This window comes from Lampetra fluviatilis, chromosome 51 (genome assembly GCF_964198595.1).
Source record: "Lampetra fluviatilis chromosome 51, kcLamFluv1.1, whole genome shotgun sequence".
Lineage (NCBI taxonomy): Eukaryota > Metazoa > Chordata > Hyperoartia > Petromyzontiformes > Petromyzontidae > Lampetra > Lampetra fluviatilis.
This window is the reverse complement of record NC_136325.1, coordinates 3,887,144-3,913,400: the sequence shown is the minus strand read 5'-3', so window position 1 is coordinate 3,913,400 and position 26,257 is coordinate 3,887,144. Positions and strand designations below refer to the sequence as shown.

General features: G+C 49.7%; 1 protein-coding gene across 1 annotated transcript in view; it reads left to right on the top strand.

Moving 5' to 3' along the window:
* The window catches only part of PROSER1 (proline and serine rich 1), a 66,547-nt gene that overhangs the window by 27,644 nt on the left and 12,646 nt on the right, over positions 1–26,257 (top strand). Inside the window, exons 7-8 of the mRNA XM_078878568.1 lie at positions 23,371–23,454; positions 26,010–26,088. Of these exons, the coding sequence (XP_078734694.1) occupies positions 23,371–23,454; positions 26,010–26,088 (163 nt within the window). The remainder of the gene's footprint in view (positions 1–23,370; positions 23,455–26,009; positions 26,089–26,257) is intronic.

Below are 26,257 nucleotides of genomic sequence, written 5' to 3'. Positions count from 1 at the left end.
ATGCATGAGTCAGTTTAACACGTAGGCTTTCGTGATCAATATCCATAATAGAGATTTTTGGTTTAGATCGCGTAAATATAAATGTGTCGTTAAACCCGCCGCCACCACCCGACACAGCCAATTAGTAAGGTTTGTAATGCAACCAAAAAGTGCCAATTCGTTACTAGTACGGTACTGGTGTATTGGAGAGTAAACCCACGTCATTTACAATTTGAGTACTCGAATTGGCACATTTTGTTTACGTGACAAACCTTACTAATGAGCTGCGTCGGGTGGTGGCAAGTTTAACGGCACATTTATATTTACACGATCTAACCCAAAACCCTCTATTATGGATGTATGAGTTAATAAATAAGTTCCTTTCTTCGAACAAAATAGTTACACTGTAGAGATGTCAGGTAGACTAGGGAGGGAAACGACTATTTTTTTAAAAATTTAATTGGGACAAATAAAGCATGATATTAAATTTCTATAGTGTTAACCATCTCAGGTAGTCGTAACAATAAATGAGCGACAGGAAACAATTTTAGAACTCAATAGAGGAGGCTACAAAGTGGGGTTAAAACTGTCAGTGTGTTCATATTCTTTGGTTCTTTCGGTAAAGTCACGTAGACATAAAAAATAATCAAATAAAAACCACGACTGACGTCGGCGTGTTGTCAGTGTGTTGTGTAACTTGGTGAGAACTCAAGAGACCAGGGCATTGTAATTTGCAAGAATGACCTAAAAATAAATGTAAGAGTATGTAAAATAACGTCGCTGAACAATAAAATATATTGTTGGAGGGACACCACTACAAAACACAACAAAGTACTTATATATCTTTGGCAGTAATTGAAGGTGGGCCAGGACTTAAATAAAGTGATAAAGATGCGAGTCAGAGGAGGTTATGTTTTGTTTTGGAAGATGTAGATTGACAATGAAGTACGGCATATCAATGTGTCGAAAGAAGAACATGTCCAGTGAGTACGTATAAAAACAATGAGATGGGCTAGAAATAAACACTGCAGAGTAGTAAGCAAAGAAGCAATAGTGATACTCGCTGGGCTGACAAACAGAACAAGGAACACATGGATGAGAGAACAAATATATATACGCGAGACATACTGTACACGATTCTGACAGAATTCCCCCCAATGATTCTGGTTGTAATTACCAGTGAAACGTCACGGTACCCATTGCAAATGTTGTGGATTTACTTTCCAACACACCGTTGGTGCTGAAGTAGTTAACTAATTGGCACGTTTTGTTTACGCGACAAACCTCACGAAGTGGCTTTGTCTGGGTGTTGGCGGGTTGACGACATATTTATACTTACGCAATTGAACCCAAAACATCTTTATTATTATATTCTTAGGTTTTTTCGGTAAAGTCACGTAGGTAAAAAATTTAAATTAATAAAAGTAAAATAAAATTAATAATATTGGTGGCGAAAGCCTGCGTGTCACATGTACTTTTGACTGTTCATTGAAACTGGTCTTGGGATAGGGAAAGTCACACGAAGGGGATGAGGGCAAGTGGAAGAGATGGCTGACAGAATGACAGCCAAATGAGGCAACTCGCCAAAGAGGATGGACACTGCAGAGGTGGATCGCAGAGATCAACTCGCCGACCCGCCAATCTTCCTCCTTCAGTCCCAATGAAGATTCTGATTTTGATCTGAATCATCCGCACAAGTTATATTGTGGCATCGCAGGACCATGAGCGACATCAATGGTGTGGCGGAGGCCTTTGTCTAGCAGTGGATTTGTCGCGACTGGTGATGATGAGGATGTGTTTCCTTTTAATGTAATCTTTGTCTTGGGGATTGTTTGTGGAGTTGGACAATGAGAACAGGGCATGAGTGGTAGTTGAGTGAAATTTCCAGATCTGCTTGCAAAGAATCCATTGTGCGATTTAAAAAAGCCCCCTTGTCTCGAGGAGCTCATAGTCCCGCCACCGCCACACCAACAATAGGCGGGTAGGAAACATGCCAATTCCTCATCTGAAGATCAATTCCTGACTGATCCTCCACAATTCAAGAGAGATGGACTGTTATTATATATATTAGTGTGATTCATTTCTCTTCGGCATTAATAGGTAGTTTCTGATGCGCTTTTGCGGCTGACTGAAATGCTCTTCCTTCCGATATTAGGACTCAACTGGAGCTATGCACTTTTATATCTATAATGAAAGCTAATTATTTGAGAACTGCTTTTTAGTTTGTTGTCCCCCCCCCACCTCATCTCCGATTAACACGGTTGACATCGTACGGTGCGAAAGAAGTTCAACATACATACATGCATACGTAGTTAACTCATCAAAAGGGCCAAGTGGCATTGCAACCAAAAAGCTTAGAAGCAAGAATAAGGAGGGGTGTTGGGAGCAGTGGTAGGGTGAGTGGCAGTGTGGGGTCTGATATGGGTGGCTGGTTGCCTATTGGGGTAACGTTGGGCTCAGTGGGATGAGTAGTTGTAGAGGACACCTTTTGGCGCCTTTTAATGTCCTCTGGTCTAACACCGTTTGAGACGAGGCTCAAAAGAAAGCTGTTTCTGGTGTGGACCAATCAGTTTCACGGACAATGCATATATTATCAGAGTGTGTTTTTTGTTTGCTTTCTGACCACAAGCATTGTGGTTAATGCAGACATGATTCCTTGTAAAAGGTTTCAGTTTGGTGTTTTAACATCTTAACACCTATTCTTGGTTCTTTCGGTAAAGTCACGTAGAAGGGAAATAATAAAAATAAAACATAATAAAATAAAATTCTCACGACGTTTTGGCCACAACACAAGCAGCCGTCCTCAAGTGAAGAACAGAGCTGTCGGAAAGACAGCATCCTAATTAAACGTCGTGAGAATTTTATTTCATTGTTTTATTATTTCCCTTCTACGTGACTTTACCGAAAGTCACAAAAGCTTTAAATCAAAATCTTAACACCTGTTTTGTTGCCAAAAAAAAGGGGGGAAACCTATTATCAGATGTGTATAATGTTCACTACAGGACAACGTCGTATATATTTGATGCCTTGGTGACTGAGGCATAGGCGAATATCGATATAAAGCAGTTACACCGTATATAAATAGGCTACTGGACAAAATATCGTGTAAATTGCTTTAAACGTGGGAAATTTGCTTCTCTGTGCTTTAGAAGTAAGCAAATGTACACAAGATTAAGAACACATTACTGACTCTGAAAAGGTTGGGTTTTGCCAACATCTTTAGAAAATGACATTTACCCCGTGCACAAACGCTAGACCGAGTGTGGGCGGTTAATTGCTCACGGCAGATACGTGGCGGTCGGATATGCCGTGTTGTACTGCTCTGCCGTGTTGCTTCTTAACGTGCACCAGTGCCGCCCGTTCTGCACGCGCCTTTCGCCTCGTGTGCTCGAGCCGTCGCAAATGAAGAGAGGCATCCGATGGAGAGCGCATGAACATCGGCCCCGGGGAGGCACTCAACGTGTGCGTGCGGGCACGCGTGTGCCGCCCCCTTGTCAGCTTGCAAGATGCTCACACACGGGGCACAATCGGCATTTGCGTGGCTGCCCGCGCGAGTTGAAGGTTTCAGAATGCCATCAAGGCTCGCCCGGTTATTTATTTCATTCGGCACTATCCCCGGCGGAGCCTACGCCCCACCCATCACGCACAAAGACAAAGATCCCCCGTATAGCCTGAACAGACTGTTGGAACAAGTGCTGTTAGCGAGCTCCTATGAAGGCCGGCACAGCACACGAGGGGGGGTGGGTGGCCAACACCACGCCTGGCCGCCTTTGTCTCCCTCGGTGAAGATGTATACACACCGCACTAGGTACCCATTTGAGGCTGAGTCGACCTAGGGGAGGCCCAGAACCGGTTCAGATAATCGACACAGGTGTTGGCTGTGAGCGGGAATCGAACTTGGGTCGCCGGATTCGTCGCGCAGCTTGCAAGCCGCTACGCCACCGCTCCCCACACTCACGTAGGCACGTACGTACGCCTGGGCGGGCGTGTGGATGACCACAAGCGTGCCGCCGCCGTTTGCGCGCTCACTCGCTCGCCCTTTCCTTGGCTGACATGAGCACTCGACGCGCGTACGTGCAGGTGTGCACTTATATATTATTTTTGCTGAACTAAAATATAGGCAGCGGCGGCCGGCAGTAGGTGGTGTAAAACAACATGTGTGACCGCATGATGCCCCCCCTCCCCCGCCTGTTTTCACCAGGCACGCCGATGCTTACACAAACACGCGCACTGTCGTCACATAAACGCACACGCTTCTTTATTGGCATGTGCGTGCACATGAGTTGATGCGCGTGCATGCACATATGTTAGGTTACACACAAGCATTGGGGCACATGTGTACACTGTCGTAGATTTTGGGATGCACACATTTGAACAGGCACATGCTTGCATGGGGACACAAAGACAAATATCCCCCGTATAGTCTTTGCAGACTGTTGGGGTAAGTGATGCTAGCGAGCACTTTTGAAGGCTGGCACGGCCGCCTTTGTCTTCCGAGTGGTGATCGTTACACATTGCACCAGCTGCCTTTTGAGGCTGAGTCGACCTAGGGGATGCGCAGGATAATCGTCGCTGGTGTTGGCCGCGAGCGGCAATCGAACTCGGGTCACACACATATATACATTATTAAGACTCATGCAAGCATGCATATGTAGTGGTGGTATTGACGTGCGCCGACTGTGACAGTGATGGATCACGGGGCGGCGCGGGGTGCGGGGTTGGGCACGCGTTGTGGGCGTGGTGTGGACGCGCGCGCCGGGAGTGACAGATGACGGGGCGGCGCGGAGTGAGTGGTGAGGCACGATGAGATGTGGGAAAAGAGGATCGTGGCCAGCGCCCGGCGATTGGTCGAATAAGTGGGTGCTCGCAGCGACGTCCGCAGGTGGGGTATAAAGGGGGACGCGCGAGAGCACTCGGGGAGAGTTACCCAGTTGAAGACCCGAAGACGGAGCTGAAGACTTAGTCGCCGAGTAGCTAAGTGGATGTTGGTCATCCGAGTAGCTCAGTGGCGTTAGTCGCCGAGTAGCTAAGTGGATGTTGGTCATCCGAGTAGCTCAGTGGCGTTAGTCGCCGAGTAGCTAAGTGGATGTTGGTCATCCGAGTAGCTCAGTGGGCGTTAGTCGCCAAGTAGCTAAGTGGGTGTTTGTCACCCGAGTACTAAGTGGATGTTGGTCATCCGAGTAGCCCAGTGGCGTTAGTCGCCGAGTAGCTAAGTGGATGTTGGTCATCCGAGTAGCTCAGTGAGCGTTAGTCGCCAAGTAGCTAAGTGGGTGTTCGTCACCCGAGTACTAAGTGGATGTTGGTCATCCGAGTAGCTCAGTGGGCGTTAGTCGCCAAGTAGCTAAGTGGGTGTTTGTCACCCGAGATACAAAGTAGGTGTTAGTCACCTGTAACCAAGTTTGATAAAATAAAGAGTGTGTTACCCGTGAAGTCGTCTCCCGCCGAGTTACTACACTACAACTGGCGTCAGAAGTAAACCTGTCTTCAAGAAGTATGGACACAAGGAAGACTACCCGTACCCACGAGCGAGGTCGGGATGACGACGGCGTACCGGGGACACCGACCTCGGGAGTAGAGGACGAGGAGTTGCCGCCGATGCAGCACTTCGCGGTGATGGCCGACGCTCCGCTGGCCTCCGACACCAGCCTCCAGGACGCGCACTCCCGGTTGGCGGAGTTGCTACTCGCCGCCGCCGCTGTCTTGGCCGACATCTCCGTTCCGGCGAGCGGAAAAACGGCTGCGGGGGTCGTGGAGGAAGCGACGTTGGAGGATTCCCGCCAAAAGGCGCTTCGCGCCAAAAGTCTGGAAGTTGCCGCCGTTTTTGGGGGGCCGCCACCGATTGGCGGGAAAGACGGACGCCACGTGGCCGGACACCTCCGCGCAGCGCAGCCCACGTCATCAGCGCGCGCCGGAGCCCTCCATTTTGCGCCTGACAACCGAGCCGACATTTTACACAACTCCAGCGGAGCGCGGGAAAATCTCTCCGACGTCGACGACGATCGGGTCCTCCAGCAAAGATTGCCCGCGCTGTCGGCGTTCAAGGCGGATGGGGGCGACTGGGGAGCCTTCCAACGAAGGTTCCTCGCTCATCAGGAGATGTCGGGGTGGTCCGACACCACTGCCCTGCGTGCGTTGCCAGCGATGCTTGACGACGACGCGCTTGCAGCCTTCACATCTGCTGCAAGGTCGTCCCGCTCTACGCTCCAGGCCGCACTACACCTGATGGCGAAGGTGTTCGGGCCGCCCTCCACGTGTCGCCACCAGTTCTACGATCGGCGGAAGGTGGCTGGGGAAACGACGCTAGCCTACCGCACGGCACTACTCGCCTTGGCGGACGCGGCTTTTCCCCGCATGGATAAGGAGGGGAAGGACGCCATGGTGACGGAGCAGCTGCTGGTGTTGGCCCACGAGTTGGGGGTCCCCATCAACGTGGCAGACGAGATGGAGATCTGCTCCCTGGCGATCGCCACGAGCATTCACGCGTACGAGGTCCTCAAACGCAAGCCGGGGGTCGTCTGCAAATGGCCGGGGAACGCGGCACTGGCCGCCACGATCGCCGAACCTCAGCCAGCTGCGGTGCAGGAGCAGGCCTTCGCTGCATCGCGTCCGGGGGAGTGGAGAACGGGAGGTCGTTCGCCCACACGTTCGCCCCGCAAGCTGGAGCAACCGAAACCTACGACGTCCGTCGTCTGCTACAACTGCGGCCTTCGGGGTCACGTCGCAGCCGGGTGCCGGGCCCCGCGTCAGCGCGCCGCAGGACCACGTCGGGACGACGACCAGGGCCACAAGTCATCCCAACAAAACCCGGTGCCTCGGGCTTGACGGCTGCTGACCGTCGAGAGCCTGAACCCCGGGGCACGCACGAGTCCTCGATGCCTGGCCGATGTCTCCCTGAACCGCCGGCACCACCGGACGTTCAACCGCGTCTGGTGCCGTACGACGGACCGGCAAGGCGGACTCGGGCTAGGTCTCAACAATTTTCATGAAGACGGTTTTTTTTTTGCTCTACACCGAGCTCGCCCGGTGTTCCCCTCTGCCGGGGTAATGTCCCGTTGTAGGGACGCTCGGAAGAAAAGGGGACACTGCACGAGTCGAAAGAAAAAAAAAAACATTTTCCATTTATTTTTTTGCATACACATTGCTATTGTCACTCGCCGGTTTGTATATTTTTATAGCAGCCGGGGCGGCTGCGAGCTATGTGGTAGGGGGTGATGTAGTGGTGGTATTGACGTGCGCCGACTGTGACAGTGATGGATCACGGGGCGGCGCGGGGTGCGGGGTTGGGCACGCGTTGTGGGCGTGGTGTGGACGCGCGCGCCGGGAGTGACAGATGACGGGGCGGCGCGGAGTGAGTGGTGAGGCACGATGAGATGTGGGAAAAGAGGATCGTGGCCAGCGCCCGGCGATTGGTCGAATAAGTGGGTGCTCGCAGCGACGTCCGCAGGTGGGGTATAAAGGGGGACGCGCGAGAGCACTCGGGGAGAGTTACCCAGTTGAAGACCCGAAGACGGAGCTGAAGACTTAGTCGCCGAGTAGCTAAGTGGATGTTGGTCATCCGAGTAGCTCAGTGGCGTTAGTCGCCGAGTAGCTAAGTGGATGTTGGTCATCCGAGTAGCTCAGTGGCGTTAGTCGCCGAGTAGCTAAGTGGATGTTGGTCATCCGAGTAGCTCAGTGGGCGTTAGTCGCCAAGTAGCTAAGTGGGTGTTTGTCACCCGAGTACTAAGTGGATGTTGGTCATCCGAGTAGCCCAGTGGCGTTAGTCGCCGAGTAGCTAAGTGGATGTTGGTCATCCGAGTAGCTCAGTGAGCGTTAGTCGCCAAGTAGCTAAGTGGGTGTTCGTCACCCGAGTACTAAGTGGATGTTGGTCATCCGAGTAGCTCAGTGGGCGTTAGTCGCCAAGTAGCTAAGTGGGTGTTTGTCACCCGAGATACAAAGTAGGTGTTAGTCACCTGTAACCAAGTTTGATAAAATAAAGAGTGTGTTACCCGTGAAGTCGTCTCCCGCCGAGTTACTACATTACACATACAATGGGATGCTTACAGTGGAACACATATCCCGGGAACGACTGCACGCACAATATCTATTTTTGACTGCACGTACGTGCGCGCTGGCTTACTGGCCCCCAAAGTGGCTTTGTGCGTGGGACGGCGAAACGCCGCAGTGTCTGGCGCACTGGGCGCTCCTCCCCGCCCCTCGCTCGCGATGGTTCGTCAACACCCACCCCTTCCTTCGCAGCGTGGTAGCATCGCAATGCCATAAGTTCGCCGGTGCACTAATTATTGTTCGGTCGGTTAGCCTGGCAGGTTCGTGAGATCTCCCTCCCCCCCTGTTGTTTTATTATAAGTAAAAAAACATAATGAACGCGTCAGAAAATCCGGCTACGTTTCCATTCGGTAGGACAGCTTCCCTGCGACACACCACTGTTTGTGTGTACAATTTAGACGTACACCATCCCCTGGTCATTCACAAGTTTGCTGTCCGCGATTTTGGCTTTCCGCGAATCGCGTCTGGCCAATATTTTCCACAAAATTTGCCATTCAAGAGCATCTCCAGAACGTATCCCTCACGAATAGAGAGGCAATATTCTGCATATTGCATACTAGCTTTACTATCCGGCTTCGCCCTTGACTTGGATTCACTACGCCCGGCCGCCTTTGTCTCCCCAGTGGCGATGTTCACACACCACAGCAGTTACTCGTTTGAGGCTGAGTCGACCTAGGGGAGGCCAAGGACCGGTTGAAATAATCGTCACCGGTGGTGGCCGTGAGCGGGAATCGAACTCGGATCGCCGGGTTCGTAGCGCGGCGCGCTAACCGCTACGCTAGAATGCGTTACGTGTATTTTTATCATTTTTGCGTGGTGTACAGTCTGGAAAGTACCCACATGGCAAATTTCAAGTTTGTTGCATGTCGGGAAGTACGCTAAACATTTTGAACAGACACACATAATCACAACTTTGCCTTTTATTATAATGTATATGTACTGTATAAATCCATGGGATAATCAAATTGGATGAGAACCTCCCCAAGCCACCACCGTCTATCTCTTAGGAGTCTGAATATTCACCAATCCATCTAATTTGTGGCACACGAGCCGTTTCATCTCTCCATCTCCGCAGTATAATACCTCCTCTTGATTGCTGTTACTACTTTTGTTGCCTCGACCACTAGTCATCGTCACTTGTCGCGATGCGTCCTGCCCGGGCCCACTCACTTTTCTTAATGGTCACAATGGTAGATGGACTCTGGATACTACGCCACCACCCTCCTTAACACAAGGTAAACCCGTTGCTCTTGGGAGATAACAAGATTGACAAACTTCGACATCGGCGTTTATGTTATTTAATTTCTGGTTCCATTTGGTTACATTGTTTCTCCGCCTCACACAGCGGGGAGACGCATTCGCAGTGTTTCCGTTTGGGATTCAGCGAAGGTTTGGGGTGTCACGGTGGAGAGATGTTAACTACCTCGCCTGGTATACAGGAGCTCATGGGTCCAACCCCGAACCTGACACCTGTATATTTTGAGTTTGCATATTCTACCCGTGGTCGCATGGATTTTTCTCCGGGTTCTCCTGTTTCTCCCTCCACATTTAGAATCAACAACATGCGTTTAGAGCATTTAGCTGCTCTAAATTTCCACATGATGATAAGCCGCCACTTCGTTGAGCTATCATTTGTGGCAGGTTGCTTCTGAGAAAGACCTAAATTGCTCAGGGGGCCTTACCTGGTAAAATAAAAATTGTTAGTTTAGTTTAAATAGTAAATGCACTGCTCCCGATCATTACCCCTCCCGCAGTAGGCCAGCGAGGCTGGATGCTCCCGTTCGAGCCCGAATTCTGAGGGTGCATTGCGTCGAGCGTGTTATCTGTTATCCTTTCTTTTTCCACCCTTTTGAAAGTCCCACTTTATTCTTGGGTTCTTTCATGAGGATAAGAAAATGCTTACAAACTCAGTCGAAATTATGTTTTCAACTTTGGTAGTTGTGTCGGTGGGGTATGTTCTCTTACATATGTTCTCTTTCGTATGTGCGTTCCTCTTTCTCTCACCGAGTGTAGTTCATGGCCTGCATTGATGTTTGTACTACTTTACACACTTTTCAACGTTTGCCTCTTTTTTATCTGTTATTGTCTTATGTGTCCAACCAATGCAAAGTGGGTGCTTCTTCTAGTCTGTTCAGTTGCTCATCATTTAATCAAAGTGTATGAATTGGTCTAAAGCGGGTGAGTGTTAAGGTACTTACATAATATATTATTATACACAGGAGATGTTTATCCCACTTAGATTTTATTTTTGAATGTTGGTATTTTGCAGTTGCTATGACGTTAAGATGGGTGTGTGGTATTTTATATAAGCGGTGGATTATGTTTTTTCTCAAAAGATAATGAACTGCTTTATTTGGGGCTCATATGTCACCATGTCTGTCAAGTGAGATCATAGCCTCGATAGTAAATCCTCCACGTGCCCTGTAGCAGTGACAATTCATACAACACAAGAAAGCATTGCAAAAATGTGTTTACTTCTTTGATATGTAAAGTTAGCAACGATTAGGGAATGGTTATCGAATAAAAACGACTTACTTCCAGTAACACATACCGGGGTGGCTTGATTCATTTTTTTAAATAACAGAGTGAGCACTGGCAGATTCTTCTTGCTTTCAAGCTTGTAATTTTTTTTCATGTATATGTAATAACAGCCATAGAGGGTTCACGTGGGGATTGGCTTGCCGGTCCTGCTTGTAGCCAATAAGGGTTGAGATAGGGACCATGGCCCATGCGTCATCACGACAGGTCATCAGGAGTGATTGGCCTAGCCATTCGGGGCCCCAGCCAATGGGGAGCCGGATGAGGGGTGTGGTCCCGGGATTGACAGGGAACCATCGAGAATGGTCGAAGCTGTCCATGTACGATTGGCTGGGGGAACCACGTGACGAAGGTATTAAGAGCGAGTGGAGGGGAACGATCGGGAGCAGACTGAAACTGACAAGAGCAGGGTCACGCGCGGACGGGGGCTGGGGTTGCCACGTGCGCGGTGGGGACTTAGTGCGTAGTCTGTCCTCTCTCCGTTGTCTGCCAGCAACGGAGAGTGAGTGAGCAAAGTGTATTGTGGAGTGGAAATAAAAGGACCGATTCCGAAGCCGTCTCTGGAAGGATTATTACACTGGTGTCAGAAGTAATTCTGCGACTGTTTGGACGATCGTCAAGATGTCTAAACACCTCAGAAAAAAGAACCTGCCCGTGCCTCTGTCGGAAGAAGAGGCCGAGACGGAGGAAGATGAGCTGTTGGGAGCTACAGCCCTGGTGCCGCCGGCTGACGACGCTCGCCTCGACGCCTCTCAGCGTCGACCGCGGGAAGATGCGACCACCGCAGGACCGAGAGACGAATGGCGGCTGATGGCGGAGCAGATTGAGTCGTTGCGCGCAATTCTGCTAAGCCTGGTGACCGCGGTGGCGTCCTCACCAGCCGTGGGTCGCCAGATCGCCGATCAGCTGGACGCCGTGGGAAGGGGTCCTGCTATGGAAGCGGGACCCGCCATTTCTCCTGCCACGCGGGAGGACGCCATCGTCTTGGGTGGGGCGGCTGCGCCGGAGTCGTCGGCCACCATTTTGGGCGCGCCTGCTACCACGCGGCCGCCGGACGCCATTTTGTCTGCACCGAGTGGAGAGCGGGAACGGCGGCCGGAGACGCCCGCGGCACGCGCCTGCCACCGCGGACATCGCCTTCCACAAATAAAATAATTTATCGCCGGGGGCGATTGGAGTGCTTTTACGTGGCGCTTCGAGTCGGCTTTTAGATCTGTCAACTGGACGGAGGATGAAGCGCTGGGAGCGCTACCTACGCTGCTCGATGATGTGTCTCTGGGAGTCTTCCGCTCCATTCCGGCGTCCAAGAAGAAGACACTGCAGGATGCGCTCACAGAGATGGCGGAATTTTACGACCCGCCGACATCGGCCACCAGAAAATTTATGTCGCGTCGCCGGGCACCGGAGGAATCGCCGTTGGCCTATCGGGGGGCGTTGATGGCGATGGCCATGGCCGCCTACCCCGACGCAACGGCCGAGCATTTGGATCCACTCATCCTTTCCCGCATGCTGGAGTTGTCTCAGGAGCTCAACATCTCTCTACCAGTGTGCGGCCACGAACCGCTTTCATCGCGGTGGGTGGCGCGCTGCCTGGACGCTAAGTTTAATATCAAGCGGTGGGACCAGATGGCGGCGTGGACGGGGAAACCCGAGATCGACGGGCCGCCTCTGGGGTGGTCTCCGCGACTGGTTGTCCACTGCTCCGACGACTCGGGCGACGACGACATGCTGGCTGCTGCTGTCCCGCGTAGGATTCCGGGCCGGCGGCTGCGCGACCAGCGGGACGACTACACGGCCCGACCGCGTGCGAGGGCCGGGTCGTCCGACCACCGGCCGACGTCGGCCACGTGTTTTAAGTGCGGCAGACGGGGCCACTTCGTCCGTGACTGCCGCTGCCGACCTCTGCTGTCGCCTCCTCCGCCGAGGGCACCTCCATCTCCTCTACCTGCCGCGGAGCTGCAACAACCTCGGGCGAGTCGGCACAAATCGGGCACCCGGCAGGTCGTGTCACATCACTCATCCACTCACACTCATTCTTACACTCCTAAGGCCAATTTTACTTCTTCTGCTCCATTGACACGCTCTGCTACACAGTGGAAGAAATTGGCTCGCAGGATTGTGGCTGCGGCGTCGGGCTCGTCGACGGTACGCGGTACCATCGATGGCGTTGACGTCCGTATCTTGGTGGACACTGACGCATCGGCTACCATCATTTCGGATGTCATTTTTCATTTGTTGTCCATTCCTGCGTCGAGAATACGCAAGGTTAATGATGCGTGTGTTGCCGCCAATGGGGGGAGCATGGGTATCTGCGGACAGGTGGATGTGAGCATCGCTATCGGAAATATTACCGCCGCAGGACCTGTGTTAATTTCTCGCTCGCTAGCTGTTCCATGCTTGTTGGGGACGGATTTCCTGCGCCGGATGCCGTTGCGAATACGGGTCGACCAGGACTGTTTGGAAATGCCGGGGGGTCGTAGGATGGCGTTCCTGCCTTCCCTGCTGGCCAAGGCGCCTACAGGTAACGCAGTTACTGCTGTAGTTGCGGCTACGGTGGAAGTTCCATCGGGAGCGCAAATGCTCATTCCGCTACGTTACCGAAAACCGCTTCAAATGGGAAAGGGTGCGAAAGGCGTGCTATTATCCCCATCGAATTCCGTATTGAAATCTTTTTCTTTGGCGGCGGCACAAACGATTGTGCGCCCAGGTCAGGCACCTTTCATACAGGTCTTGAATGGGGGACCTGATCGCGTTGTTGTTCCGGAGGGGTCGGTGCTGGCCCACGCCACTACCGATTACGCCTCTTGTGAAAAACCGCCGCGCGCTCGGATGCCTGCTGATGGGTCTCCGCATGATCGTTCACAAGAACGCTGGATCGCGGATTTATGCGGAGAGAATTTTTCCTTGTCAAATGAACATAGGAACGCCTTGCGTTCGCTGTTGTTGCAGTACGCTGATGTGTTCAGCAGGAATGATTTGGACCACATCGCTTTTGTTGCACCATATTGAAACCGGTGCATCGCCACCTATCTGTATGCACCCTCACCGCATGAGCCCGGCGGAAAGGGAACACGTGCGTGGGGCGGTAGATGAATTGCTGGCGGCGGATATTATCTCGCCATCCAATAGTCCTTGGGGCGCGCCCGTCGTTTTGGTTAGGAAAAAAGATGGTGGTACGAGGTTTTGCGTTGATTTCCGCCGGTTGAACAAAATCTCGGTAGCGGACGCGTACCCCTTACCGAGGATGGATGACTCATTGGATGCTTTATCGGGTGCTAAATTCTTTTCCACCCTTGACTTGTCCTCGGGCTTCTGGCAGCTTCCCCTCGATGACGAGTCAAAACCTAAAACGGCATTCCGCACGCTGCAAGGCCTCTTTGAATTTAATCGGCTGCCGATGGGCCTGAACGCGGCTCCGGCCACGTTTCAGCGGCTCATGGAATTGGTGTTGGCGGGACTGCAGTGGGAAACGTGCCTCATATATCTAGACGATATAATTGTCTTTAGCCGCACGTTCGAGGAACACCTCCTACGCCTTGAGACAGTTTTTCAAAGAATGCGTGCGGCTGACCTTAAGTTTAAACCGAGGAAATGCCACCTCCTGCAACACTCCGTTCGTTACCTGGGTCATATTGTCAGTTCGGACGGCGTATCCACTGACCCTCTGAAAACGAAGTGTGTACGTGAGTGGCCCACACCCACTTCAGTGGGTGATGTTCGGCGGTTTATTGGATTCGCTTCGTATTATCGCCGCTTCGTTAAGAACTTTGCGACGTTGGCAAAACCATTACACGTTCTGACTGGCAAAAATCAAAGGTTTAAATGGGGGGCGGAGGAAGAAAGTTCCTTTATGGCACTTCGGGACCACCTCGCCACGGCGCCTACGTTAGATTACCCAGATTTTTCACAGCCGTTCATCCTTGATACGGATGCTAGTGATATCGGCATTGGGGCCGTTTTGTCGCAACGTAAGGATGGGGTTGAGAGAGTGGTGGCGTATGGCAGCAGGGTTCTGTCCCCTGCGGAAACGCGGTATTGCGTGACAAGGCGGGAACTTTTGGCAATTGTCCATTTTGTTCGATTGTACCGACCGTACCTGTATGGACGGAAATTCCTGGTCCGCACTGATCATGCGGCTTTGCAATATTCCCTCAAATTGGATCAGCCGTCAGGCCAATTGGCCCGGTGGTTGGAATCGTTACAGGAATTTTCCTTCGATATAACGTACCGAAAGGGAGCCCGTCATGCGAACGCTGATGCGCTCTCAAGGCTGCCGCCCGTTCCTCCGTGCACTTGCCTGACGGGCACGCACCGCTGCGCCGCACCGCCCACGTTGCCCTGCCCGGTTATGGGGGCGATGGCGAATGAGGACGACGCAGGGGCGAAAGCGAAAGAGGAGGACCAGCAGGTGTCGGTGGACACCGATGACACCTTACGGTTGCCGCACGCGGTCTGGTTGCGCGAGCAGGAGGCCGATGCCTCGCTGTCTCCACTACGTAAATTGGTTGGGAAACAGAAATCGCAATTGGCGGGCTGGAAGTGGCAGATGTTCCGGGGTAAGTCGGGATTGCTAATGTGTACCGACGGGGTGTCTGACCGACCACGCTTGGTGGTGCCTACTTCGCTTCGCTACGACCTGCTCCGTGCTCTGCACGCTGATAAGTTGATGCACCTTGGCGTCCAAAAGACTGTGGCTGCGATGCAAAAGGATTTTTTCTGGGCCGGTATGACGGCGGACATCAATGATTTTGTCCGCTCGTGCCATGACTGTGCGAAAAGGAAGCCGCCTCGGAACCACTATGTACCACCGTTGCGTTCCATTGAAGTGTCCCGTATTAACGAATTAGTGGCTCTCGACATTCTGGGGCCGTTTCCCCCGTCGGCTAGGGGCAATAAATACCTTCTGGTCGGGGTGGAATATTTTTCTCGATGGCCGATGGCCTGGCCTCTGCCCGACCAAACGGCAGCGTCCATCACCGACGCTTTCTTGAACGGGTATGTCATGGACAAGGGGGCACCTGAAAGGCTGCTCACAGATCAAGTCCGGAATTTCTCCTCTAAATTGCTTAGGGAAGTTTGTGACGCGCTAGGTACAATAAAAGTTCGCACCTCCCCATACCATCCACAAACAGATGGTATGGTGGAACGATTCAACCGTACCCTTTCCGCTATGCTTTGTCACACAATCAGTGAAAAGCAAACCGATTGGGACTTGCACATACCAGGCGTCTTGGCGGCATACCGCATGGTTCCGCACACGTCCACGGGATACTCACCGTTTTTTTTTATGTATGGCCGTGAAAATGTTGCACCCATCGATGTACAACTGGGTACGCCGAGTAAACAACCGTCCCGCTCCCTGCCTGACCACGTGCGTGACTCGCTTGAACGAGTAACGGAAGCGCGAGAGGCTGCCCGGTGTGCGACGGCCCGTGCTCAGGCAAGGAACGAACGGTACGCGCGTCGATCGCATACTCGCATGCCTTGGTCAGTGGGAGACCTGGCGTGGCTCCACTGCCCCCAGGTACCGGCGGGCACATCCCCTAAACTGCACAGGCCATGGCGGGGGCCTGTGACGCTCGTAGACGTTCGGAACTCGCAAAGTATCCGCGTTCAATACGGCAAACGTCGGTGGTATGTTCATTCCTCGCGACTTAAACCCTATGTTGACGCGCGTGTCGGTCCTTCATCCCCAATAGCTGACCTGCCGGGTTCTGCTGGGCCGACTACGCCGCTGGACACGCCCGTTGATCCCAGGGGGGATTGTGTTGTGCCTCCTGCAGATGAACAGGTTCTGAGGGCTGAGGAAGCCCCCGCTGCCCCCCCTCCAACGGGGCCCGCCCTGGACGTGACCAAGCACCAACAACCGACTTCTTCTTCGAGCCTGCCACCTCCTGTCCATCCGGAAGCAAAGCGACCTTGCGCTGGGAGCGGAGAGGGTCCCGCGTCGCGTACGCGGTCGAAATCTCTTCCATTTCGTTAACGTTTGATCGTTTCGCTGATTCCCTGTCGTTACCGCGCTGCAGGGGCGCCCTAATGTATGTTGTGATTTTTTTTTATTATTATGGGTGACTGTTTTAAATGTTGTTAGGCGCGGGAACGCCGGTTCACCCTCAAATTGTTAAACGCACCTTGGTGCCCTAATAAGATGTTGCGGAATTGGTTCTTCACCCTTTTCCCAGCCGAGACGGCTAAATTTTTTCACTGGGGGTGGGGTGATGTAATAACAGCCATAGAGGGTTCACGTGGGGATTGGCTTGCCGGTCCTGCTTGTAGCCAATAAGGGTTGAGATAGGGACCATGGCCCATGCGTCATCACGACAGGTCATCAGGAGTGATTGGCCTAGCCATTCGGGGCCCCAGCCAATGGGGAGCCGGATGAGGGGCGTGGTCCCGGGATTGACAGGGAACCATCGAGAATGGTCGAAGCTGTCCATGTACGATTGGCTGGGGGAACCACGTGACGAAGGTATTAAGAGCGAGTGGAGGGGAACGATCGGGAGCAGACTGAAACTGACAAGAGCAGGGTCACGCGCGGACGGGGGCTGGGGTTGCCACGTGCGCGGTGGGGACTTAGTGCGTAGTCTGTCCTCTCTCCGTTGTCTGCCAGCAACGGAGAGTGAGTGAGCAAAGTGTATTGTGGAGTGGAAATAAAAGGACCGATTCCGAAGCCGTCTCTGGGAGGATTATTACATATATATGTGTAATAAAGGACTCTTTCACTGGGTCTGTCTCCGTTGTCCTTTATTGGGTTCTTTACACTTGTCCCACACGGCCCTCGCTCAGAGCCTCCCCGCTTGGCAGCTCGACAGCTGCCGTCGCTCCCGTAGCCTTTCTCCACTCCGATGCAGCTCCGCTGCAGGTTCCCTTTGTGCAGTCCTCCGGCTACCCTCACTGCAGCTCCACCGCTGCTCCCCGTTCCTTCGTGCTCGGTCACCGCTGGCCGACGATGGCGATCTCGCCACTCTCCACTCTCTGCCCTGCGTGGCCTCTCTCTGTCTCTATTCCCATACTCTCCTCCACCCCGCTGGCTGGCGCCGTCATGAGCCCCTCAGCCACCAGGCTGAGGCACGGCGACCACCCAACGTGGTCTCCCCTCTTCACTCCCTCGACTGCTCCTAGATGTCTTTCTGTCTCTCCGCTATAACTTCTCCCCCACGTGACCCTGACTCCTCCCTCTCGGATCGTCACATCTGACCTGCCCATTTACGCTCGCATTACATATGTATCATTGTTTCAGTAATGTCCAAAAATTGTTTTAAAAAGTTGTACGTGAGATGATCTCTTCCCATTCAAAAATGACTGAAAAAACCAATCACATTAATATTGATTCCGCCACTAACGTGGTTACATTTTAGCTATGGGATTAAAATATTAGCTTGTTATTCCATTGAACGATACTTTTTGCGGCAGGGTTGGTGGGAAATTACTGCCCTCTACATTGATGAGCAGAGGTCAGTTGCAACGATCTCAGACGCAGCTCTGCGGTATCCACTTCTGTGCGATCTCAGACGCAGCTCTGCAATATCCAGTTCTGTGCGCCGTTGTTGAATTGCTCTGCAAGAGATCTCAGTGGCTTCTTAATCGCATGACGTGACAACAATAGTTCAGTCAGGATGAGATTGGAGGACAAATATACATTTTGAAAAAATTTGGATGACAAAAAGTTGGGTGTCATCCGCTGGTAGCATAAAAGGAGCTCTCGGCTCCTTTTATGCTACCAGTGTGGCCTGGCTCCACCCTGACCGTGCCTCCCTTCTCGAACCCACTAGCAGGTTCCAGGGGCCTCCAGATAGGGTTCTCCGTGACCCTTGCCCTAGTTCCTCCGCTCTGCCAACACACCCTGACCGGTGTGTGTACTGTCTGTCCACCACAGTTGCTGTCGCTGTCCACCAGCCGGCGCTATTACACTACACAAGGATAAGGGGAGTGACCAGCAGTTGGCAGATGATAGAGTCATTTTATCACCTGCGCATGTCGCGTGGACCTTAAGTGGTGTTTTTGAAGCTCTAAATATATCCTTTTGCAGAACTTTCTTGAAAATATTCAAAATCTGTTATTGTCCTTTGGCTCATTGGCTCCGCTTAGAGCTTGCTTAAACAATTGTAGCTTGATAATAATACTGGTCTGGAAAGCCAATGTAGAGACAGAATGAACTACTTATATTAGCTGCTACCTATAATACTTCACAGCAACATTTATTGAGAACTGCTCCTTGTGTTTAGTTTGTTGTCCTTCCCCCGCACCTCCGATTTAGCACGGTTGGGTACGTACGATGCAAAAGAAGTTCAACACACAAACATACATACAACATAATTTATTCGTTTAGTTCCTGAAAGAGAGCCTTCAAACCTCGTGGTGCTCTTCAGGGTAAATGAAGAGAGCGAGCGAGTGTGTGAGTAATCATTGGAAAGATGTGATTAACCATGCAAAAAAGATTTAACTACACTTATTTGCCAATCGTATTTGACAGACAACCATTACAGTTTTACCATGTTTAGTGGTGGTCTCCTTGTCCCAGGTCGCGTCACAAACCGCACCTCTCCATAACATAGGCTCAGCCTTTGTTATGCAGTCTATTCTTAGTCTTAAGCCTCACCTTACCATATTAATAAAAGTATGCGGCCCTTGCCCCACCACCTTCTCCAACCATTATATAAACGGAGTGGTAGCTCCTGCAATCTCTCATTTACTTGATACAGCTGTCGTGGCTGTGACGGTACCACCTGAAGACGGAAGCTTGTGTTGCCTCCGAAACGTCGTGATTTTTATTTTATTTTACTTTTTAATGTTTTTACCTTCGTGACTTTGCCGAAAAAACCTAAGAATATGAGTGTGTGCATATTTTATTGTTTTCTCCCTGAATTTAATTTTTCACGGGTCTCCATTGTAAAATGCACGCGCACGGTGCCTTAATAGAGGTTCTCTGCCTGCTTGTTTTCCACGGCATACAGCGATGATGTATGGACTCATCGTAGTAGTTTTTTTCCCACGAATTGTCATTATTATTACTCCCTTTGTAAGAAGAGATGGCTAATGTTGATGGCCCCTTCCCTGGTCCTAAATGCGGCATTTGATGGATTTGCGCTCATTGCTCTGTGTAAGCACTCGCTTTGCTTAACATGGGCCTATGTTGTAAAACTTCGCTGGGATTGACTTTTTTGAAGGGATGGAAACAGTCCAACTGATTTGGCAGTTTAACACGTAGTAGGCTTTCGCGACCAATATTATCCTCGATAAAGGTTTTTTTTGGGGGGGTTAGATCACGTAAATTTAATTGTGTCGTTAAACCCGCGACCACCCGACGTAGCCACTTAGTAGTAAAGGTTTGTCACGTAAATTCTGGCTAATCGCCAAATGGTTGTAATCACCTGCAAAATGTCACGGTACGAATTGTAAATGTTGTTGGTTTACTTTCCAAAAGATCGGTCCGTGGTACTGAAGTCGTAACTAATTGGCACGTGTTGTTTACGTGACAAACCTTACTAATTGGCTGTGTCGGGTAGTGGTGGGTTTAACGACACATTTATATTTCCGAGATCTAACTCAATTGTTTTTTTTGTTATGAACTGGTTTGACTTTTGTTTTATATCCAGTATTAGGCCGATGGGCTGGACGTTCAACGTGCAATAGTGATTCTAGATTTGAAGCTTTCGTGACTGCAAGGAATCATCTTCTTAGGTTTTTTCGGTAAAGTCACGTAGGTAAAACATCAAAATGAATGAAAATAAAATAAAAAATCACGACGTTTCGGAGGCAACACAAGTCTCCGTCATCAGGTGGGACCGTCACAGCCAGATTAGCTGCATCAAGTGAGGCAATGATTCAAGATGTACGCCGTCGCCCACCCTTTTGGCCTCGCCCCCCCTCCCTCCCGATACGTTCCATTCATTGGCTACCATAGTCTGATGAGCTCCCCCCTCCCTCTCCTCCCCCCCTCAACTCTCTTTTAAGGGATTACATCTTGAATCATTGCCTCACTTGATGCAGCTAATCTGGCTGTGACGGTCCCACCTGATGACGGAGACTTGTGTTGCCTCCGAAACGTCGTGATTTTTGATTTTATTTTATTTTCATTCATTTTGATGTTTTACCTACGTGACTTTACCGAAAAAACCTAAGAAGGTGCAATAGTGAATTGATTTATAATCTCATTACACGTGGCATCAAAGTGCATGCGTACAAATCAGTTATTTTCTATTTATACAAAAAAAACGGAATGTCTTCATGGTAATGGTCTGAATCAGAGACGGAACAAGAAGTTGTGAAACATGATGGTTCAGACAGTGTCAATAAAACAGTACTGATAAGGCATGAGAAAGAGCATGTAAGAAAGGACAAATGAGACACATATATGAACACAATTGAAAGTGCGGTTGGCTATATACGGTGCGAAAGAAGTTCATTTCTGAGTTCAAGAGCCCTGTTGTTTGAACCCAGAAATATGAGTTCTATTCCTGGTCACGGCTAATCATTTTTGCCACCCCCCTTCACCAACTCAAGATGATCAACATGGGTTGGGTTGTGAGCAAACAACACCTGCACCTCCGGTTTCCCATGCCCATCCGATTAGCACGGTTGGCTATGGACGTTGTGAAAGAAGTTCAACATACATGAGAGAGGGCTTCATCCAAAAAGAAACTGAACTATTATCGACTCGCATGTCTTTTTCGCGTACATTTTTTTTCCCATATATTTATGATGCAATATGTTGTGGTGCATTAATTATCTGTAATGCAGAAACTCAGCAGTTGAATTGGTGGTTGACGCAGTAATTGCACCATTGGGTACGATGCACTCGTTGGTAATATAATGAAGGGTTCTTTATAAAGCTGTACATTAAATAGGAAGCTGACATGGTGTATGTAATAGTTAGCACGCTGGACTTGTAATCCAGAGGCTGCCGGTTTGATTCAATCTCCCGGCACGGCAGTTAAAGCAATGGTTTTGATTTCACAATGCTCCCGCATCCGTCCTCCCAGCAGTATTGATGGGTACACCACAGTCAATTGGCAGAGGTCGCATCTGGTAAGATGAGTACTCCCATACCTGGCCAGCGTGGAAGAGTAGGCCAAACACCCGATCGAGGGGTTCTCTCGTGCTCCCTCTAGCGGACGCCCTTCTACCAGCAGTGGGGGGGAGCATGCAATTTCAGGGCTGCACATTTACCTTTTTTTCATCATTAAATCGGTGTATGACCTATCAATGGGGAGGGGGTTAAATTGCCCAGATGAGGCATGTACAAGTCAGAGCACTAAGCCAGCACCACTTCGATACAAGGCTCAAATACTAGCAACCACCCATAATTAAGCTGGGATCTCCAGTGTAGAACCTGGTCCATTGAACATTAAGGGAAAAAAAAAATTAGTTTTTCAACTTCATTTTGCTTTTTCCAACTTTTAAAATGTTTGAACTTGAAATGCTTTTCATGCAACGGACATTTTTCAAGGCATATATACATTGTGTGCATCTCGTGTGGATAAAGAGACCAACTGTTAAGTGACTTCCGAGGTATTTATTAATCAATATCCTGGGCTACTCTCCAATACCAGGTGGTACACTGGTCATTTGTGAGCATTCCAGTGTCATAGTCATCTCATAACATAGCATAATTGGAATATAATTGAAAGAAAAAAGCCAAATGTATGTTTTTATTACTATCTGAAAGAGAACCTTTAAACTCACGAGGGCTTCCTGAGAATATATAATTGAATATTAGTTTAAAGCAATCACTGTATATGAAGTTGGAATTTAGATGCGGTTCTGTATGTCTGTATTGGAAACACTGGTAAAGTATGGCTACAGAGACCTACGACATGCACATTGGGTTAATAGCTAAATTGCTGACTTGGTCACACAAGCTGCCCCGCTATAAATAGTGAATACGTGGTGATTTCCTCTCTCGGTGTGTAGACCATATCTCACCACAAGGAGCCCGAAAAAATCCATTCCACATGACTCACCGTGCCATTAACGTCCAACGCTGTCGGCTGTAGATGGGGAAGGCGGTGGCAGAGCCGTACCTCACACTGAATAAACCCGCCCTACCTTAAAATATAGTAGTCGGTGTGCGTCAATGTGTGAGCAGCACTCGCGGATGTCCAGAGTTTCATTTGCTTTACGATCGGACAATTGGAGATAGAGTGAGGCAGACACAAGCCAGCGCTTTCTCAATCGTGTGTTTTTCAGAAGTGACCTTCACTCTGGGACATAAATGAACCCCCATCATTGCTCCATGATTCACAAAATAGGTATTGCATTGTGGGAACTTCAGTTTGGCTATCCTATGGATTCGCTGGCATAGGAATGTGTAACTTGCACCGCTGGCTCCCAGTGAAATATAGAGGAAAGCACTGCCCCATGCTTATTTGAGCAGGGAGATGCTGACGTTTACTAAAGAATGAATTTGCATCAGTGTCTCCATGCCCATATGAGTTTGGGGCATTGCTCATATCCTTGGGCACCCCTGAGCAATTTCTATTCCGGAGATCAGTCTCTCCCTGTGACAAAATGCTGTAATTGATTTTCTTGGTGCGAATTTAAGGTCACCCTTACAATCTACAGTATGTGTCCTTCCCCACAATATTCAATTCAAAGATTTACCGGTTAATTGATAGTCGCTGTTGTGAACGATTTTGGTCACCAAGTGGATCGCGTTGTTGAAAGGAGCTAGTGAACAATTTCGGTTCACCAAGTGGATCGCAATTCTGAAGGTAGCGAGTAAACAATTTCGGTTCACCAAGTGGATGACCGGCACTGTGCTGAGCGTGTTTGTGTATCCCCCCCACCCCTTGTCTCCCCATCTCACAGAGGGACACGCTGAGCAAGGACTCTGAGAACCCTTACTTACGGACAAGAGGTGTCGCTGCCTCCGTTCTGGGAGCGTGCAAGGCGGTAAGAAGACTCATTCTCACTTTCACGCTCACGAATCACAAACTCGTTGGTGAGATGTTAACTACCTCGCCTCGTATACAGTAGGTTGTGGGTTTGATCCCGAGCCTGACGCCTGTATATTTAAAGTTTTGCATGTTCTCCCCGTGGTCGTGTGGATTTTTCTCCGGGTCCTCTGGTTTTCCCCTCCACATTTAGAAACATGCGTTTAGAGTATTTTGCTGCTATTTATTTCTATATGATAAGCCACTTAGTTGAGCTATCATTTGTGAACGGGTCACTTCTGAAAAAGAGCTGTATGCCTCAGTGGGCCTTACCTGGTAAAATAAAATATTGTTTAGTTTCACGCAACATGTTCAATGGCTCTTCATAGCAGAGAGTTATCGAGGTCATATTTACCATATGACCTAGATAGGAAATTAATGCTGAGAATGTTTCTAAATGAACAGTGTTAAATTGGAATATGTACAATAACCCATTCGATATTAAGTAACTGGCAAATCCTTCAAAAGTCAGACATATATACGTTAACTAATTTGTGATGGTGAATAAAATATTACTTTGTAGGGCAGTGTTATTTGTTTACGTGTTGCTTGTCTGTGGTTTATGCTTGTGCAATATCAAATATACACAGTAGACCCTCGATTACCCATGCTAATGACTGGGAGGATGACTGGATAATTCAAAATTGCTGATAATCCAAAAATATTCATTTTCCGCGGATCTCTTTGCCACAAACCATGAATATACAATTGACCGATCAATGCACGTGCTCAGTGATAATACATTCCTTCTCTGCCCACTAAGTGGGGAGCAGAACCACGCCAATCAACATCAGTCAAACTCAGGCCATTGTTGCAAAGATATGCAACTACTGCACTGTAGAGGCGATCACGTGGATTTCGGATTAACCGGAGCACATATTTGGTCGGTCTAAGCACATGACTTGTAATAAACATTTCCAACAAGAACGATGTATAACTGTTTTTAGATGATTCATTTGGGCTGAAAGGAAAATCCACGAATTTATGTCAAAATCTCAGGTGCCCAGTTAATCCGCAAATCGGATAAACCGCACGCGGATAAATTGACAATCTACTGTATATATTATTTGTTGTTTAGAGCTCACTTTGCTCGTCCACCTCTCCTTGCCCACTCGGATCAAGGGAGTTTAATCACTCTGCCGAGAGGGTTTTGTACTAAATGCTGGGGGAATCGTCCTCCGTAGGTTTGCAAACTCATGCTTTATTGCTGTCCAATGTGCTCTTGGGTCGTGCTGCTTGTTGTTCGGCATGATGTCCCTCTGAAGAAACTTGTGGCATTCGGAGCAAAACTTTGGACATCATGCCAAGCAACATTGTGTTTGTGTTGAATTTCTTTCACACCGTACGTAGCCAACCGTGCTAATTGTAGGTGCGGGGGGAAGGACAACAAACAAAACACAAAAAGCAGTTCTAAAGAAATGGGTTTTCAATGTAGATTTAAAAGTGCATAGCTCCAGTGACTTGCTAATATCAGAAGGAAGAGCATTCCAGACCGCCGCAGAAGCGCACCCGAAAGCGTGCGATGCAGTGACCGTCTTTTGTTCGATGGCTAGCCAAAAGCTGCAGCTGTGAGGATGATCGGAGTTCACGTGATGGTTTACGCCCCTTGACGAGATCAGCAAGGTATTGTGGCTTCATGGTACAACCCGAAAACACATCGAAGACCAATGGGTTTTTCAACTGGTGGCCCACGGGCCAAATGTGGCCTGCGACGGCTCTGTTTTTAACAGGCCACGGCTCGGTGGACCACTCCACTCCCGGCATGGCAGTTGAAACAATGACACAAGTTTCTTAAATTCCCCCACCTCTGTTCTACCCAGGAGTACACCACAGTAAATTGCCAGGTCTCGTGCGGTGGACTAAAGTGTGGGTGCACCCATCTCTGCCAAGATGTTTTGCCAACATGATAGAGTAGGCCAAATACACTCTAAAGGGGCTCTGTAGACCCCTCTCTGGTCGAGGCTGTTCTGTCCACAGTGGCTTGAGCAAGGGAACACAGGTTTGCATAATGGCAAATGCGCTCTCTTCTGCCAATTTGCAGGGGGTCAAAAGTTAAAGTGTTGCAGCTGCCTGGTAATTACACAGATGAATGACATCAAATCATGGTTTTGAAATGCAAAATGAACCTCGGGAATCATGGACAGCTTCAAACGGTCGCTGTCAGCTTGCAACCTTGCTTTCTCATACTTTGATCACATTAGAGGTAACTGATATAAAGCAATCTAAATTAATGATAATTCACGAATGTAATTATTTGGTGAATTAGACCTGCTTAATGCATCCCAATATTGTGTATCATCATCAGCAGTAGCAGCTGCTAAATCATTATCACCACCACTACCACAGTCGTGTAGAAATTACTCAAAAACATGTGTCTGGGAACACTTGAAAGTCATTTTAATCACTTGAGTCATGCTGCCATTTCTTACACACGAGTGAATTGGGTTCGCTTGACATTTATTCATTTTTAGTTGCCTGCGTGAATTTGCATTGTGCCCGTTCTCTGCTGTCCAGAGTCCCGTGACCTACAATCCAATGCGGCCCGTGCCTTACCCGATCCCTTCGCCTATAGTCCACGCCACCTTTGCACCAAGTAAGTGGTCCTGGGTTTTTCCTTTTTACACGAGTACAAACACGATATCCAAACTTTTTTTGCATAACCATTTATTCCAGAGATTATTATCGGGGTTTGATGACTCGACTAATTGCACGACACGATAGTTGGGGAAAAAAGTCTCGCACCTCTGTTCCCGTGTGTTGCC